The 17,906-nt window shown below is 39.6% G+C and overlaps 1 protein-coding gene across 3 annotated transcripts in view; it reads right to left on the bottom strand.

Moving 5' to 3' along the window:
* The window catches only part of trerf1 (transcriptional regulating factor 1), an 88,169-nt gene that overhangs the window by 19,752 nt on the left and 50,511 nt on the right, over nucleotides 1–17,906 (bottom strand). For 2 of the 3 annotated variants that reach the window (XM_008125794.3, XM_008125793.3), the window contains 5 exons: nucleotides 9,816–11,355; nucleotides 7,930–7,976; nucleotides 4,182–4,332; nucleotides 2,376–2,633; nucleotides 889–1,255 (listed from right to left, as the gene is read on the bottom strand). In XM_008125794.3, coding sequence (XP_008124001.2) covers nucleotides 889–1,255; nucleotides 2,376–2,633; nucleotides 4,182–4,332; nucleotides 7,930–7,976; nucleotides 9,816–11,144 — 2,152 coding nt within the window. In that variant the 5' untranslated portion in view covers nucleotides 11,145–11,355. The remainder of the gene's footprint in view (nucleotides 1–888; nucleotides 1,256–2,375; nucleotides 2,634–4,181; nucleotides 4,333–7,929; nucleotides 7,977–9,815; nucleotides 11,356–17,906) is intronic. The other variant, XM_062971653.1, reaches the window with a different exon arrangement.

Raw genomic sequence — 17,906 nt, 5'->3', positions numbered from 1 at the left:
TAATACAAAAATGAAACCACCCTTCGCTTTTCCTTTTTCCCAGATATGCTTGACTCATTCTAGGAGAATTTTAAGTGAAACACATCAAAAATACAGGACAGGATTGGCAGGAAGAGGAATAGGGCAATCTAACTGACAGATTGGAAAAGGGATGAAAATGTGACTGGCTCTTTCATAAGGATAGGAGAAGACTGGGAAGGAGTAGTGGAGTAAGAATATCAATAAGCTCAAAAGGGGGTGAAAACCTGATTAGCTCTTTGGTAAGGCTTCCAAGAAGATCAAAGCACCCTTTAAACAGACTGCAGAGACCTCTCCTTATCAGAAATGGCCTCCCAGGTCTCCCACGGAAGCCTATTAAATTCTCTGACTTGAATTGTAATTAATTGGGCAGCACAAACCTGGACACTGCTCATAAATGATAAGCTGGGATCCTCACACATCCCTGGTTTGTTTATTGTGTCATCAGAACTAGTTTACTGTGAGGAGCACAAGTCAAATCCCAATGATTGTTAAGCGAGGTGAACCAACCAATATAGAAGAGAACGAAATTAACATTACAAGTTCAACATTCCGTATCCAGAATTCCAAAATACTCAGAAATCCCAAACTGTCCACATAGGTGGCTGAGACAGCAGCACCTTTGTTTTCTGATGGTTCAATGTAGACAAATTTTGTCTCATGCACAAAATTATTGAAAACACTGTCTAAAATTACCCTTAGGCTATTAATGATAGACTTGGCCCCATCTCCCAAATATCTCACTATGGACAGATATGCAAATCCAAATCCAATCCAATCTAAAATTTCTGGTCCAAAGTCATTCCAGATAAGGAATGCTCAACCTATATGGACATGTGCTATATTTATAACGCAGCACAGCATACTTACTGGATCGACAGAGCAGTACCCGAGGAGTGGGCGTCAGAGGAGTGAGTGGCAGCTGGGGCTGAGATGTACCAAGAGAAGATGCGATAACGCTGCTGAAGAGGCCGGATCCTTGGCGTACGGGGCTGAGCATAGGAGGAGGGGTGTAAGGAGGAGGATCGTGGATTTTGTCAAGCAAATGGTCTCCTAAAACCCGGGGAGAGCGAAGCTGGCTTTGGTAGAGTGTTGCACCTGAGTGACACACGCTGAGGCTGAAGGAAGGAGGTGGTATGAAAAGTGGTTCAGGCCGGTGCCGGTGTTTCTTCTTGTCTTGGAAAGACCTGAAGCCTTCAGACTTGGGAGTGCTCTCATTGTGTTGTTTGCTGAGATCCTGAACAGAATGTATAGCATTTAAATATTATAGCTATAATGAGACTGAATTAATTACACTATGTAACAAAATTTGAAAAAAATCTGTTCCTGATTTGAAAGTGTTATTCCTCTTTAATTGTGTGGTATTTACTTTGAAAGTAGTTGTTATACTCCAGAAACTTTGTTTTTGTGGCTGCCACAAACTATATCACATTGCTTGAGACTTGAGGAGATATTCATTGAAAAACTACAGCAAAATGTGCTGCACAATGTCCCTCAAAAATAAAGTTTTTTCAATTTAATAATTTCCCCCCCTGCTTTTATGATAGAACCAATTAGGAAATGACATTTGTAACCCAGGAACAAAGATTGTGTTACATAGTGTTTATATAGGGTTTATCCAACACTGGGTTCTCTCAGGTGATATACAAATGGGAGGTGTCTAAAGATGGTTATGGAAGAGAATACCAACCTCTACAAATGATCAAAAGAACACATATGCCACTACTGGTATAATTAAGACTTATAATAGATGTCCATAACAAACAGAGAAAAATAGTACAGTACAACCCCCTGATCTACCATTTCAATATCCCATGGTTTCATTGACCTACAGTCCAAATAATATCCCCCCTGGAAGAGTTTGTGGATCTCTCTAAGTCTTCTAGTGTGATTTTATGGTATACTTTCAGCCCAAATATGCTCAAAATATAGGGCTGTGGATACCTGAAACCTACGGTTTCAGGTATCCACAGGGGGTCTTGAAACAAATCCCTGTGGATACTGTGCTTGTATTGCACACTGTTGTATGCAAAGAAAACCAACATGTTTTTAGCGATCAATCAATTCTTGTCAAACTAATTATCTTCAGGAAACAGTATTATGCAAAATAACTCATCCCACCCCTCCTTGAGAGAAAAAACAAAAAGGCAACAATGCTAAAACAAAGACGCACACAGAACACTGACAGGCAATAAATCCCTTTATGTTCCTCTAGGAATATTAGAGCATGAAACAAAATGAAACTATGCATTAGTTTTCAATAAGCTGGTAGGAACCTGAGATGTTTAAAATGTGAGAAAAACACAAAAGTATTTATTTGGGTTCCATGGCATGGTTAGTGGTGAGAGAACACTCACAGAAGACACGCAGGGGCTGACCGCCTTAGGGGAGTGTGGTGGAGAGTAAGTCATCCTCACAAGGACAGGCATCTCATCGTCTGAGAGAGGCTTATCTCTGAGTGCGGCATTGCCTTCAGTGGCCTGCATGTTGGCCTCGGGTGACAGAAGCTTTACAGGGACAGAAACTGGCATGACGATGGGCATGAAACTCTCCACTTCTGAGGGCAGCTGTTCTTGCTGCTGCTGCTGCTGTTCTGGCAGAATCTTGCCTTCCTCCTGTACAGACAACCAAAGGTTTTTTTTCACCCTCAACTCGTAGACGGTTCTCAACTGGAATGCCAAAGGCAGCATAAACAAGGACTCTTATGGCCATTTTCAAAAAAAAAAAAAAAAAGGGGGGGGGGGGGAATAATCCAAACAATCACTGCCACATCAGCTTGATATCAATACCAGGAAAAATTCTAAAGCAGTATATAAAACAGTCTCTAAGCACTGAGAAAGGAATACTGTGATCACTAAAAGTCAACATAGATTTCTCAAAAACAATTCACACCAGACTAATTCTATCTCCTTTTCTGAACAGAATTCAAGCTTAGTAGATGAAGGGAATGCTGTAGATGTAGCCTATCTCGATTTCAGTATGGGTGTTGACAAGATTCCCCACAATATTCTTGCAAACACGCTAGTAAAATGTGGACTAGACAATGCTACTGTTAGGGTGATTTGGGAATTGGTTGATTGAACAAACCAAAGGGTGCTTCCTAATGGCTCCCCTTCGACCTGGAAAGAAGTGACCAGTGGGTTTCCACAGGGTTCTGCCCTGGGCCCGGTGCATTTCAACGTATGTATCAATGACTTGGATGATGGAATGGAGGGCATGCAAATCAAATTTGCAGATGATACCAGGGATAGCTAATATCCTAGAGAGCAGGATCAGAATTCAAATAGCCTCAATAGATTGGAGAGCTGGGCTCAAATGAATGAAATGAATTTCAACAGGGAGAAATGTAAGGTACTACATCCAAGCAGAAAAAATGAAATGCAGATATAAGATGGCTGACAACTGACTTAAAAACAGTACATGTGAAAGGGATCTAGGAGTTTTAGGATACCACAATCTGAACATGAGTCAACAGTGTGATGTGGCATCTTGAAAAGTTATTGGAATTCCAGACTGCGTCAAGTATGGTGTCGAGACTGAGGGAAGTAATAGTACCACTCTATTTTGCTTTGGGGTTCAGTTCTGGGCACATTTCAAGAAGAATACTGAGATGCTCTACTGTGTCTTGAGGATTATGAAAATGATACAAGGTCTGGAAATCATTCCCTATGAGGAGCAGCTTAGAGAGCTGGGTATCTTTCCGAGAGTGTTTAGAGAACATTAAGAAGGAGTATGATAGCTATGTTTAAATATTTAAAAGGGTTCAGACTACAGGTGGAACAAGCTTGTCCTCTGCTGTTCTGTAGGCTAGGCCACAAGACAATAGATTAAAAATACAGAGAAAGAGTTTCCATCTAAACATTAGGAATAATTTCCTGAGGTAACAACTGTTTGGCAGCGTAATGCACAACCTCTGAGGATTGTGGAGTCTCCTTTTCTAGAAGTATTTCAACAGAGCCTGGGTTAGACTGGGATACGCTCATGGCTTCTTCCTACTCTATGATTTCATTAAAGAAAAGCTGAAGAAAGACATATTTTAGGTGAACAGTAAGATCATTTCAAAAACTTCTACAAGTCTAAAAAGAAAAAAAGCAAAGCAAAGCAAGCAACAAACTTTAGCAAGAAAGGGCAAGTTAAAATATAAAAAGGGGGAATAAAGTTACCTGTCTGAAAATAGGCGATGCGCGCATCCCTGCATGAGACCTCATGTGTCCATTAAGGGCTGGTAAACTCTTAAACTCCTTCAAGCATACAGAGCAGGCTAGTTTGGTCTTTGCTTCAGATCTTTCAATGTAAGTTTCTTTATCATGACCACTGTTATTGTGAGAGAGACACAAACACAAGAGATACAGACATGAAGACACAATTTTCACAGGAAATTTAGAAAGTACTTTATATGCATCCAGATATAAATACTTGAATAAAATTTGAGACTCAGCACCAGATTACATGTTTATGATATGTATATGGATCCAATCACTTTAATTTTTGTTTATTCACACATCACACAACATCCAATTGTTTCCTGTGTTCACTGATCATACATAGAAATCAAATAGCTTTCTCCAACATGTGGAAGAAATATACAGAAGCCAAATCCCATCTGTGCTGAAATTAAATGCATCAAAATCAAAAGGGCTGGTTGCAAAATATAGGTATTTAAAATAAGTTTGCAAAATGTAGTAGTTGGCCTGTACGGAATCCCTGTAGATCCTCTCAAAATGCTGGAAAGATTAAAGGAATAGGATTTGAAAAACAGGGATGCCCCAAAACGAATAATGAAACCAGCATCTGATCACTTTCTGATCCATTTCCCACGCACCAGTTTTATAGGATTGGGTTATTTTTTTGTTTACCTGTTTTATAGTCGATGTGGCCCACAGCTGATGCCGAGGATATGGTTTTCTTCCCAGCCCTGCTCCTATCAATCTTGTTTTCCCCAAAATGCCTTTTTGGCATCAAACTTTTATCATTGAACCTTAAGGCTACAATCTTGCAGAAGCATGATAAAATATCCCTACAGAACCAAACTACAAGTGAAGTACAAGTTGGGAAGGATCCAATATGATCTCTCTGCCAAGGGAGTTATGTCCTTTCAAATCTGATCCAGAGGGTTGGAAAACCTCCAGGACACATACTCTGACGGCATAAGGGGCCTCAGGGGTGAGGTCCATCTCCAGGCCAGGAGTGATGGATATGCAGTCCCTGGGTTGTTTGAGGCCCCAGTCAAAATTTTAACCCCCCCCCCATGACTAACAAACTAATTTATGATTTTGAGGAGGGTGTTGAAGAATCAGCCCTAAAGAGCAAAGAATGGTGCAAGACCACCGCATGTATGACTACCATGTCAACCAACCATCCTTCCTCAAAGGCCAAAAATATTCTAATTCCAGGTTGCCAAAATCAAGGTTGCACTAATCACTGTGAGTCACGTTGGCTAAAAGTGAGCCCAAAAAATAGGGATGAGTGTGATAGTGACAATACTTATAATGATTTTAGTGCAAGGCCTTATGAAATAATTTAGAACAAATAGCTATAACAGTTATTAAATATTACAGTTATATTAGTTCAATAATATTATTTTAAATATTATTCTGACTATATTACAACTGTCTTTTGTTGGCTGGTTTGATTTCCTCCCATTTTTAAAGAATGTTGATGTACAAGTTTTTTACCAGTTGATAAGATGTTAGTTATTCAGTGTGTGTGTGTGTGTGTGTGTTTCAGAAGAGGGTTTCCAGTAATTAGGCAATGACAAACTAAGATCTGTAAGTATCTTGAAATTCAGAGCTTATTTATCATAGAAGGGGAGAGTTAATTCAGTAAGATCCTAGAAGTGTTATGTGGTTAAGCAGTATTACCTGTGAAACGGACTTTGGAATTATTGTTGATCAGAAGGTGAAAATGCGCCTGCAGTGGAATGCTGCGGCAAAGAAGGCAGATGCTATTTTAGCCTTCATTATTAGAAACGTAATTTCCAAGCTGAGCAAAGCAACAGTCCCATTATAATTTGCATTGTTGAGACCTTATCTGGAGAACTGCACTCTGTCCTGGGTACCTCATTCTAATATGTTGCTAGTTCACAGAAGGGCAACAAGGATGAGGACTAGATGTATGGAGAAAGTTCAAAAAGAAGGGCATGTCGGTGATCAGAAGATGGATGGGTGACATGACTGCACTCTTCAAGGGTTGTCACATACGATAGGACAAAGTCTAATTGAACTTTAGAGGGGCAATCCTGACATTAAAAGTGATTTAATAAGGGAACAAATTGCTAAATGGGCTCCATAGTCCATCAGATCATTTTTAACTCTATGATTCCATGTTCTCCATTATATTTAGACTAGTATTTAGAAATACCACCTGAAGCCTCTGCATGTTCACAGGTACATGGGGTTCTGTTTTCTCCTTAAGGATCTTTGTGCAGCCCTACATTACAGGACATAAAGAACGAATAGCTCATCCGTACTAAGATATTCTGCAGGACTGCTTTGTTCACACTAGTTTTCTCTGTGGCATCAAAAGTCATGTTGCAGGATGCCTTGGATAGCAATATTGGCTGCACAAACTTCTCCCAATAGTTTGCTCAATCCAGAATTCCTGAAGATAGCTGCTGTTTAATTTAAAAGCACAGTTCCTTGGCCAGTAGTTTTGATCAATGCGTGAGCTGTGGATGGTTTGTAAACAAGTAACTGGTTTGTAAACAAGCAGAATGAGAGAACATGGACAAAGGCGTTCTAAATTGAGATCTTTTTTTAGGCATGCTATACTCTCAGTAATGCAGAATATATTCTCTATCCTTAGAAAGTGGAAGGCAGGTGGGAATACAGCCAAAACCATATCTCAATTAACATGAAAAGATTAGACCTTAGGGAGACCTTTTTGGTTGTATCTCAAAACAGTCTTTATCTTTTTAAAAAATGAAATATTAATAAAACAAACATCAAGAAATACACTCTACTGAGAAACTTAAATTAAATGCTGGGTACTTTCTGGAGATTGCATAAACTCCAAAAATTAAAATGTAATTTTGGCAAAATAGCAAATTTTAGTGAAATATTAATAAATCTGGTAAATAGAAACCAAGCATTAAAATATTATTTCTGTTCTTCTGATTCTTTGTTTTCTGAATAATAAATATAGGAAACCAGCTTTTCCATTAAAGCAGTATTCCAGATTTTCATCCATCCATGCATCTATTGAGAGGTTATATAAATATTTCCACTGTAGAACAAACCTTATCTTTATGAGCTTTCAAGAAATGTCCAAAGTATCTAATTTTTTAAGTGACTGCTATTAAAACATTTAAAAGATAAAATAATGCAATGAAGATAGGGCCAGTGGCTTCAAATGATTAACTGTGAGAAATTATGGAAATAATCCATGAAGGAATAAGAACTTGAACTTGAGGAAAGATTATATGGTCACACTTAAAAGTTTTTAGCAGAAAGGCACCACAAGAGTGTTGGATGGAAACATATGTGTGCATCAAACACTTTTTAAAGCAATTTTAGGAGAGATAACAACATGTCTAATGTGCAATCTGCAAGTCTGCATAAGGTCGCTTGGAGACAGAGAACACAAAATTTTGTTTTCATTCAAGTGATCACTTTTGTCGATAGAAATTGTTACATACTCCCAGGACCACTTTAATAATGGAAGGGGAAAGACTGAATAAAAGTTTCCTCTACAGTCTAATAAGTAGCAGTTTTGGTAGAACAAGATCACTAAGGGCCATGTTTACAAACTCCCTTCGCTACATTAGTCCCCTCTTTCAATGCACTGAAACAACTGCCACCAAAAACAATAGGTCAAGAGTTAGTATTAAAAAGCACAAGACACTATAAAACATCAGCTATACAGGTGTTACATGGACAGATGAGAGTGTTTGATATTGAACAAATACAGTACCTTTGTTCAGGAGAAACCGATTGGCGTCTGCTCTCAGAGAGCTGGATCTGTTGCGATAGAAAGTAAAGAGATATAAACATGTGGAAAAATTATAATTCTCTTTAGAGAGGGGGCAACTAAGGCCTGTTTGGACTGCAGGGGACTTTGTAGGGCTGTATCCTCCTCCTATGTCTCCCAGCAAAAGAAGTCTTAACAAATTACTGGTCCCTCAAAACCCTGTAGGGCAGTGATTCTCAACCTGTGAGTCCCCAGATGTTTTGGCCCACAACTCCCAAAAATCCCAGCCAGTTTACCATCTGTTAGGATTTCTGGGAGTTGAAGGTCAAAACATTTGGGGACCCACAGGTTGAAAACCACTGCTCTCCTCATTTTTAGGGGCCAGGATAGGTCTTTTAAAATTAATATCTAGTCATTTCCTGTTTACTTCCTATTATGAAAAAGACCTCTCTGGAACCTAGGGGGGGGGGCAAAAAAATGCTCCCTTGCCCACTAAAAGGCATGTGATAGCATTTGAGCACAAAAGGTTACAAAATATTGACTTTGGGAGGCCACAGAAACAGCCTGGAACTGCACATTTGCTGGCTATGCCCTCTCACATGGATGCACTCAACATCCAAGAACTTAGCAATTAAATATTTGGTATCAGTGTGAAAGGTCTATATCCACATATGATTGTACATGTGCAACATTCTTATGGATTCACCTTCATGCAGAGAACACCTCTTTATGTATATCATCCCTGTATCTAGCTATCTATCTAACTAACTCAAGACAGCAGGGGATATGGGCAACACCTACACTGATAGCAGGACTGGAGTGTGACCCTGCTTCCCCTTCAATGAGAGAACAACCAGAAAGAGAACCCAGATGTGCAATGCAAGGGTAATCCTATGCAGACAGATGCTCATTTTTAGCATCATCCTAAATGTGACATGTATGGGGATGCCACTTCCAAAGCTCTGCTAGTATAAATAATCAAAAGCAGGAAATTTTGGCAGGGAGAGGGGGGAAGAGAATTTATTTATGTGCTGGCTTTATTTTATACCTGCTCAACTTCTGTCAATTAGGGTATTTGAGTGTTGTGTGGTTGTATGGCAGAGTATGGCAGAGTTCTAGCAGAAATCCCAATTAGAGGATTATTTGTGCGTGAATGTGGGCCTCCTAGTTGCCCAACATGGCCCAATATAGTTTCCCACAGGAGCCTTTGCTGACATCAACCAGCAAGACAGAGGGGGGGGGGGGGCTTGCATTCTGATCTGCAAAAGAAGTATATGAACAATTTAGCAAATTGCTGTGAAATACTTTGAGGCTATGATCACTCAGATCCTTTCTGATGTGGTTTCTACAGTTGACACTAGTCTTATGGCTGCAATGCTTGTCCAATGCTATTGGTTACACTTCACATTGTACCACCTAAGGATGTGGGCAGGAGCTGAGGGGGTCAAAGCCAGCATATGCGAATTGGAAGTTGACCATAGAGTCATGCTGTAAGACCTAGACATTCCTAGAGAATTGATCTTTCAAGTAAAAAAGAAAGGTTTTTTTTTGAAATTGTGACTTATCCTCTGCAAGAGGGTTCTGAGCCTCTAGCCCCAATAAATGTAAAAGGTTGACTGTATCAGTGCTTAGAAAAAATTACTTTTTAAAAAACGTGGTACTTCCAGAATCCGTCAGCCCTCATGGCCAGGAGTTATGCTAGATGAGGATTTCTAGGCATCGCAGTTCCAAAAAGGTACCCTTTCCAGTGCAGTGAAACAATAAAAGGTTCAACACCTTATCCACTTAATCTTCTTTGGTCATAGACCCTTTCTACATTGTCCCATCTACACCGCTTATACTCAGGCTGAGCTATCCAAAAGAAAACTTCATGGCAAACTTTGACATACCTGAGGCCATACTGTGTTTGGAGACAACTGCTGAGATCCTCTGTTGCTCATGTTGATATTTGCTGGAGATATAAGAGGCTGATGTGGGATGCTGCTATTACCAGAAGTGATGTCTTGCTGTGGTGGATGCTCAGCTCCTTCTGCCCCAGGAAGTCCAAGATGCGAGTCCATCAATGCCTGAGTCTTGTTGTCATTGTGAAAGTCGTTTGGCTGGTTGACATCTCCTGCTGGCTGTTGTTGCAATAGATTTTGTGGAAACAAATGTCCGAACCGTTGCTGTGGATCCTGGGGGAAGTAGTGAGGAACTGATGCCAGTTGGATAAGCTGTACAGAATGTCCCCGGTCTTGGGAATAATGGTGAGTTTCATGCAGAGGTCTCTGGTCAGGATCTCTGTGACTGAGAGGAAGTTGCATTTGCTGTGTCTGTTGTAACTGTTGCATCATAGGCTGTGATGGATAATATTGAGCTGTTTGCACTGGGCACTCTCTCTGTTGCTGGTGCATCTCATGCATCAAGAGCCTGTGCTGCCCTTGGTGGGAGGACTGCTGCTGCAGATAGTACTGATCCTGATGCAGCTGCTGTGGCAGAAGGTGCTGGGAATGCATCTGCTGCAAGTGGGCTTGGCCTTGGTGCACCGTAGAGTGCATCTGTAAGTGGGCTAAATGCTGCTGGTTCTCATAATAGAGAGGCTGCTGGTGCTGCATTAAGAGCATTTGTTGCTTCTGCTGGGCACTCGCAAACCCTTGATGAATTTGCTGTGGCATCTGCTGGTATCTCTGGACCGGCTGCATCTCCACAGACGGCTTTTGAGACAGCAGTTGCCGAAGGGCACTGTCACCAACATTCTCCATTCCTGAAGGCTGAATGATCTGAGACACATTGTTGACTTGGATTCTTAAGTTCTGGTTATTAAATGCTTGGGCAAAGGAGTCCAATTTATGCATTTTCTGGGACCTGACTTCATTGGCTTGGGAACACAGGTGGTCATATCCGTCCATAGGTTCGTTCTGTGCTGCCGAACTCCACATGACGTTCTGATTGTTTTTCAATGGGAGGTGGTTCCCAGAACCCAAATGGGACCAGCCTGTTTGCCTTGGAGAATCCAACAGCCCAAGAGATTTGGAGCCAACATTTGTATCATGCGAGAATGAGGGGGAAAGGGGGGAATCCTGAGACGAGTCCATGGTCGGTGTTCCATAGCTATGGTTTAATGGTGTGAGGGAATTCATGTGTTGCTGCTGCTGGTAATAAAAGTTTTCATTGTTGTTAAGAACGCGGTTTGTTTTGTACATTTGCTGATCCCCCATTTTTTTCTCACCAAGGACCATTTAAACAAGCAAACCAAGAACTGTCAACTCTCAGAGGTCTTTGGCATGCAGGCTTGGAATGGTGCAATATTATTGTTTTTCCAGATCCATTTGAACTACAAAATGAAAATCTTCCTGGACGGTCATTCTGATTTCAGTCTGAGGACGCTTCATGAAAATCCCAAAGTCTTTACATTCAAACAAAGTAAGAAGCATGGCATTTCCTAAGAACCTGAAAAGGAAAAGAAAAATTATGTTGTTTTCTTCTGGTGTGCATACCTACATAATTTGGCTTTTGGACAAAAATGTATCTAGCCAGTTTTTTAAAACCTACTGGGCTCCTGATAAATAATCATTTACAAGGCTTGCTAGGATAATTTTGCTTTTTATAATGTACATCTGAAGCATTTTCTGCAGAGTCTATTGCAAACACTGTACAACAGATTTGTGAAAAGGTCTAAACAGCAACCAGGTGTTATTCAAAAATGTTTTACTGCATACACATTTTTAAGGACCCAACATGAAACTAAGGGGATCCCCTTTGGGGTCGGGGCTCACAGTTTAAAAAGCCCTGGTAACTTGGTAACTACCCACCACCCTTTTCCTGCCTTCAAATCACTCCACTCTTCTGATTCCAAATCCAATTTCAATTGGTCGCATTGGGCACACGTGTAAAAAAGCCAGGATTTCTTTTTTTCCCCTTTTAAAAAAATATTTTTTATTTTGGATACAAAATATAAAAAAGAGAAACATCTATAGATAAACAAATACTGTATATACTCGAGTATAAGCCTAGTTTTTCAGCCCTTTTTTAGGGCTGAAAAAGCTCCCCTCGGCTTATACTCGAGTGAGGGTCCTGGCTGGCTTCTATTCAGGTCAGCTTATACTTGAGTATATAGGTATTCAGAGTTGGACAGTCTTATCTTATTAAAGTCTTATTATCATCTTAAATTACAGTTTTATATAAATATTCAAAAAAACATTTAACCTACTTATGCCTCAAATAACGCAATTTTATTAATATCTATTTTATTTTTGAAATTTACCTGTAGCTGCTGCATTTCCCACCCTCGTCTTATACTCAAGTCAATAAGTTTTCCCAGTTTCTGTGATAAAATTAGGTGCCTCGGCTTATATTCGGGTCGGCTTATACTAGATATACGGTACATCTAACCTTAACAACACTGGATTATGATCTGGAAGCACTCTCGGTAAAAATTCTACTTATTCAGTTTTTACCATCAGCTCTTTTGTTGCGAAAATGTAATCAATTCTGGATGAAGTTCCGTGTCTATGAGAATAATACTAGTATTCTCTTCTACCTAAATTATGTAATCTCTATGTGTCATATAATTCCCAATATTGTAATTCTTCCAACAGTGAGCCTGGAAGTCTCCCTTCCTTTATGGCCTTTTTTCTTCTGCAGTTTCTATCTAAATTAGGGTCCATTACCCCATTAAAGTCTCCCAGTCTAAACATTTCCTTTTCCCCATATTCTGCCAAAATTAATAGTTGAGTTTTTGTAAAATGTATTTTGATTACCATTTGATGCATAAATCCCTACTAATAAAACTTGCTTATATTGAAATTTCACTTTAACCATTAGAATCCTGCCTTCCTGGTCATCGTATACTTTCTCCAGCTCCAGCTCACTTTTTATATAAAACAACACCCCATTGGTTTTTTTTAGATACAGGAAGTAATTAGCTATCCTAATTTTTCTTGATTTAAGAGATATTTATGTTGATCCAAAAAGTGTGTCTCCTGAATACAGACTATGTCTATCCTATCCTATCATATTCAGATTTTTCATTACCTGCACAAAACTAGAATAGACATAGCCGCAAATAAAAAAGCCAAGTTCTCCTAAAATAGCAGAGTAAAAAGTGTTTTTTTTTTTTAAATCCACATTGAAGCCCAAAAGAAACAGTTTCACTTTAAAAATGGGGGAATGTCATGTGTGCACCCTGCAAGTCGCTTCTGGTGTGAGAAAATCAGAAAGACTGGAGAAATTATACTGTTTAGCTGGTATTGCACCACCTAACATCTGCCAGAAAGTAGCAACCAACAATGAAAGGACCAAGGCAGTGGCATTTCCGGTTCATCTCAGTTGGATATCACCAAGCACGCCAGCGCCTTAAATCAAGAAATAGCTTTCTAAGATCAACAGAGATACTCTCAGGAACATCTCAGCAAATGAGAGTGCAAAAGCGGCAGGCTAAAACCTGGGACCTCAATCTATGGCTGAGGCCGGATGAGAGACTCCCTCGTGGGCACACAGAAGACTGGGCAACTTGGAAAGCACTGAACAGACTGCGCTCTGGCACCATGAGGTACACAGCTAATCTTCAGAAATGGGGCTACAAAGTGAAGTCCACGACATACGAGTGTGGGGAAGAGCAAACCACAGAACACTTACTACAATGCGGTCTGAACCCTGCCACATGCACAATGGAGGACCTTCTCGCAGCGACACCAGAGGTACTCCAAGTGACCAGATTCTGGTAAAAGTACATTTAGTATAATGTCAAGTTTTTAATTTGGTGTTTCTAAATACATTACAACTGTACTCTTGGTTTCACTTCCGATACGATAATTATATATGTGTCTGCACCAAGTGCACTATCCTCACAAATGTTTTATTCCCCTCTTCTTTATTGGATCATAAAATTTAGAGAAGCGTGAATTCTGAAACAGACCTGTATTTTGCTCAACATCTTGTGCTCAAAAGTGTTCCATGAACTACTGAATTAAATCTCTCCCTCACCCGAGGAAAGCAGATGAGTTCAAATACGTTCTTGCCTAAGGAAGCTTCACTGAGAAAAACTGGAAAATAGTTTATTCAAAAGAGTTAGAATAATTCTGTATTTTTCTGGTGGTTTGCTCAAGGGTACCATCAAAGGACCATTTTTAATTATCTTCTCCACTTATTAAAATTTTGGGGAAAACATCAAGGGGACCATTATAGAAGCTAAAATAAGAAGAAATTTTAAAATAGGGGAACTAATGCACAACTATCAGTTTATTTAAGTAGTGAGTGATTAAAAATAAAACCAAATAGCACGATCACAGTACTGTATAATAAGAGAAGCATATTAATTTCTAACTACAGTAATTGCATTTATTCAATTTAGTGGAAAAGAGACACTTTCTTGTTGCTATAATTATTAAAGAAATCAAGCAATTCCATTCTGCAAATGTCTGCTCCTATCTTATAACTCTCCCCACCCCCCAAGATACTTCAAATAACTCTTGTGCCTAGGAGTAATACATTAAATGAGATAAATCTGGGGCACTACTACAAAATGCAAATGCTAATTCAAAAAACGGTTTAAGAATTTAGCAAAAGGACTCCAGGCTCAAATATCTATATTGTTATGTATGAGGTCCATCCATATTGAGGAGTATACTGTAGAACTGAAAAATGTACAGCAGCAAGCAACCACAAATGGTCAGAAAAAGGAAAAAAATAAGATTGCTGTTTCATAGAAACATAGAATAGTAGAGTTGGAAGAGACCTCATGGGCCATTCAGTCCAACCCCCTGCCAAGAAGCAGGAAATCGCATTCAAAGCACCCCCAACAGATGGCCATCCAGCCTCTGCTTAAAAGCCTCCAAAGAAGGAGCCTCCACCACACTCCGGGGCAGAGAGTTCCACTACCGAACAGCTCTCACAATGAGGAAGTTCTTCCTGATGTTCAGGTGGAATCTCCTTTCCTGTAGTTTAAAGCCATTGTTCCACATCCTAGTCTCCAGTTTACCTGTTTGTTGTTACGCAGTGTTACAAAAAGAAACACCCTACACATTCACATGGAACAATAAAAAACAAAGACCAACTTTAAAATGGTAGAAGCACAAAGTTGTGGCAAGGAAGCAAAGTGAAGAGGCAGAAGCATCATTTTCTTCATACTGTACTCATTCCAGCCTCCTTCCCTCTCTTGCTCTCTCTCTCTTCATGAAGCCAAACATACTAGGAATAAAAACCACACAAAATCAACTAACTCAGTGTTCCTCAAAGAAGGTAAGAGCAAAGCAGACAGCAATCTCCCAAAGCGGACAAGAGAATGAGGCACGGAGGCTGCTCCTCTGAAGCCCTAAAGTCCTGTATTCTGGCACCACCTCTTAACTCAAAATGCCATTCTTATGTCAAAGCAAAACAAGGCTGAGTGACAGCTCTTAACTCAAATACTCTTACGTTGTGACACTCTTAAGTCGAGGTTCTACTGTATTCCTAGGAAAAGAATTCCCCACTTAAGACATTCAAACAGATTGACTTGGAATGGCTAAAAACCCACAAATAACACAATAAAGTAGGAAGGGAGCTGAAATAAAATGGAGAAGAAACATGGCTACGCAAATTTGTAATTTTATTGGAGTATGCACACAAAGTCCAAACTTGAGTTTAGGACCTTCATAATGAAAAATGAAAAAGCTACGATGCTGTAGCTCCACCTTAGATCTTTGAAGGAAGAACATATTTCACTGAACTGAATTCATTCATATACAATAATAGTCAGCAAAGCCCTAAGGGACCTGTGTACATTTTATTCCAGCACCTCTATTTCAGGTGAGTTGAACAAAAGCCCAGTCTAGCCTGAATACCATATCTATGTCAAGAATTGGTTTGGATTTGAATAGTATTGTTACCACTTGATGCTCACATGCAAGTCAAGACTGTTGAGGTCCAAAGTATTTTTGAAATGACACAAAAGTAAAGAAACAAAGTGGTACTTGTTGCTTTCATAGATATTGTATTCAGTCACCCACCAAAAGTCCATATTTGGAAAAAATATTTTAATTTTTATTCCATTTTCTCCTAGTTTGAGATTCTACGTTCTTGTAAAACTTAAAACAGAACTTCCTAACAGTGAGAGCTGTTCAGCAGTGGAAGTCTCTGCCCCGGAGTGTGGTGGAGGCTCCATCTTTGGAGGCTTTTAAACAGAGGCTAGATGGCCATCTGTCTGGGGTGCTTTGAATGTAATTTTCCTGTTTCTTGGCAGGGGGCTGGACTGGAAGGCCCACGAGGTCTCTTCCAACTCTATGATTCTACGAACATTCTTTCAAAGAAGAATGTTACAGTAATCCAAACAGGAAACAACAAAGGGATGTGTCATTGTCACCAGACCTATAGGAACAAGTCCAGCCTAGCCCATAACTACTCTTCTGAAATTTGAGCTTCCAAGGTTTTGGGCTGAATCCAGAAATATGCTCAAACTATGAATTTACATCTTCAAGGAAAATGTAACCTTATTCAGAACATGCTGACTCTTATTTGCTGGTCTGTTTTTCAAGAAACCAGAAGTAGCATTGTCTTGTTTAGATTAAGTTTCATTTTTTTCCATATCCAGTATATTACAGACATCAGGCACCAGTATAGCAAAAACATAGCTTCTCTGGGATGAAATGAAAAGGAGAATAGAGCTGGGTGCCATCTGCACAGAAGCACTTTCAGAAGTATCGGTTTTTTGTATACCTGTGTAAGTCTTACCTGCCCTGGTTATTTCATTTCATACGTACATGTTATTCGTTCTGAATAAAACGTTTGCTGAAACATGAGAAGCAGTCATTTTTATTTTATAAGCCATTTCTACATGCATTTGCTTATAAATAAGTCCTACTGATGTCAACTGATCTAATTTCCAAATATAGTTACCAACACATACTGCACTTGCTTTATTCTGATTAAAATACATGAACACTGCGACAAAGAATTGTTCTATTTTGTGATATCACTGATTCGAAAACACTGAAGAACTAACTGCCTGCCACCTGCCTCAACCTCTTTTTTCTGTTATCTATAATTAGTTGCTTTTTTTTATCATATCTAGAAAAAGGCTCAGAATACAGACTCAAATGCTAAGAGACAATCGCAAGCTATGCAAAAAATATGTAATCTACATTAAGCTTGCACAGCTGCTTTCAAATATTTTGGTGTATTTATTTTGCTACATGCCAGGAATCCAAACAACACTCTAATGGCTCAATACTAAATGTCTGAAAGACAGTCCTTTAGCAATCTGAGAATATAGTATCTTTCTTTTGAATTTCTTTTGAACCTTCAACATTTGCTGGGATTTAGCTTGTAAATCTTGGATGGAGGGCGATTAATAAGTAATTAAATGATGATGATGATGATGATGATGATGATTAGAGGTGACAAGATTATGGCAACCAGACTGATTGATAACCGGCAAACAAAGGGAGAAAACGTGGAGGCAGTGACAGACTTTGTATGTAAATCAGAAGACGTTTACTTCTTGGGAGGAGAGCAATGACCAACCTCAAGAAAATAGTGAACAGTAGAGACATCACACTGGCAACGAAGGTCCGCATAGTTAAAGCAAAGGTATTCTCCATAGAGAGAGCTGGACTGTAAGGAAGACTGAGCAAAGGAAGATAGACGCTTTTGAACTGTGCTGTTGGAAGAAAATTCTGAGAGTTCCTTGGACCACAAGAAGATCAAACCAGTCCATACTCTAGGAAATAATGCCCGACTGCTCACTGGAGGGAAGGTTTAGAGCAAAAGATGAAGTACTTTGGCCACATAATGAGAAGACAGGAAAGCTTGGAGAAGATAATGATACTGGGGAAAATGGAAAGAAAAAGGAAGAGGGGCCAACCAAGTCACAATGGAGGATCTAGGTCAGTGGTTTTCAACCTGTGGGTCCCCACTCTCAGAAATCCCAGCCAGTTTACCAGCTGTTAGGATTTCTGGGAGTTGAAGGCCAAAACATCTGTGAACCCAAAGGTTGAGAACCACTGATCTAGAGATTCCTAAACAAG

Source organism: Anolis carolinensis, chromosome 1, assembly GCF_035594765.1.
Source record: "Anolis carolinensis isolate JA03-04 chromosome 1, rAnoCar3.1.pri, whole genome shotgun sequence".
NCBI classification, from domain to species: Eukaryota; Metazoa; Chordata; class Lepidosauria; order Squamata; family Dactyloidae; genus Anolis; species Anolis carolinensis.
This window is presented reverse-complemented; position numbering and strand designations above follow the sequence as displayed.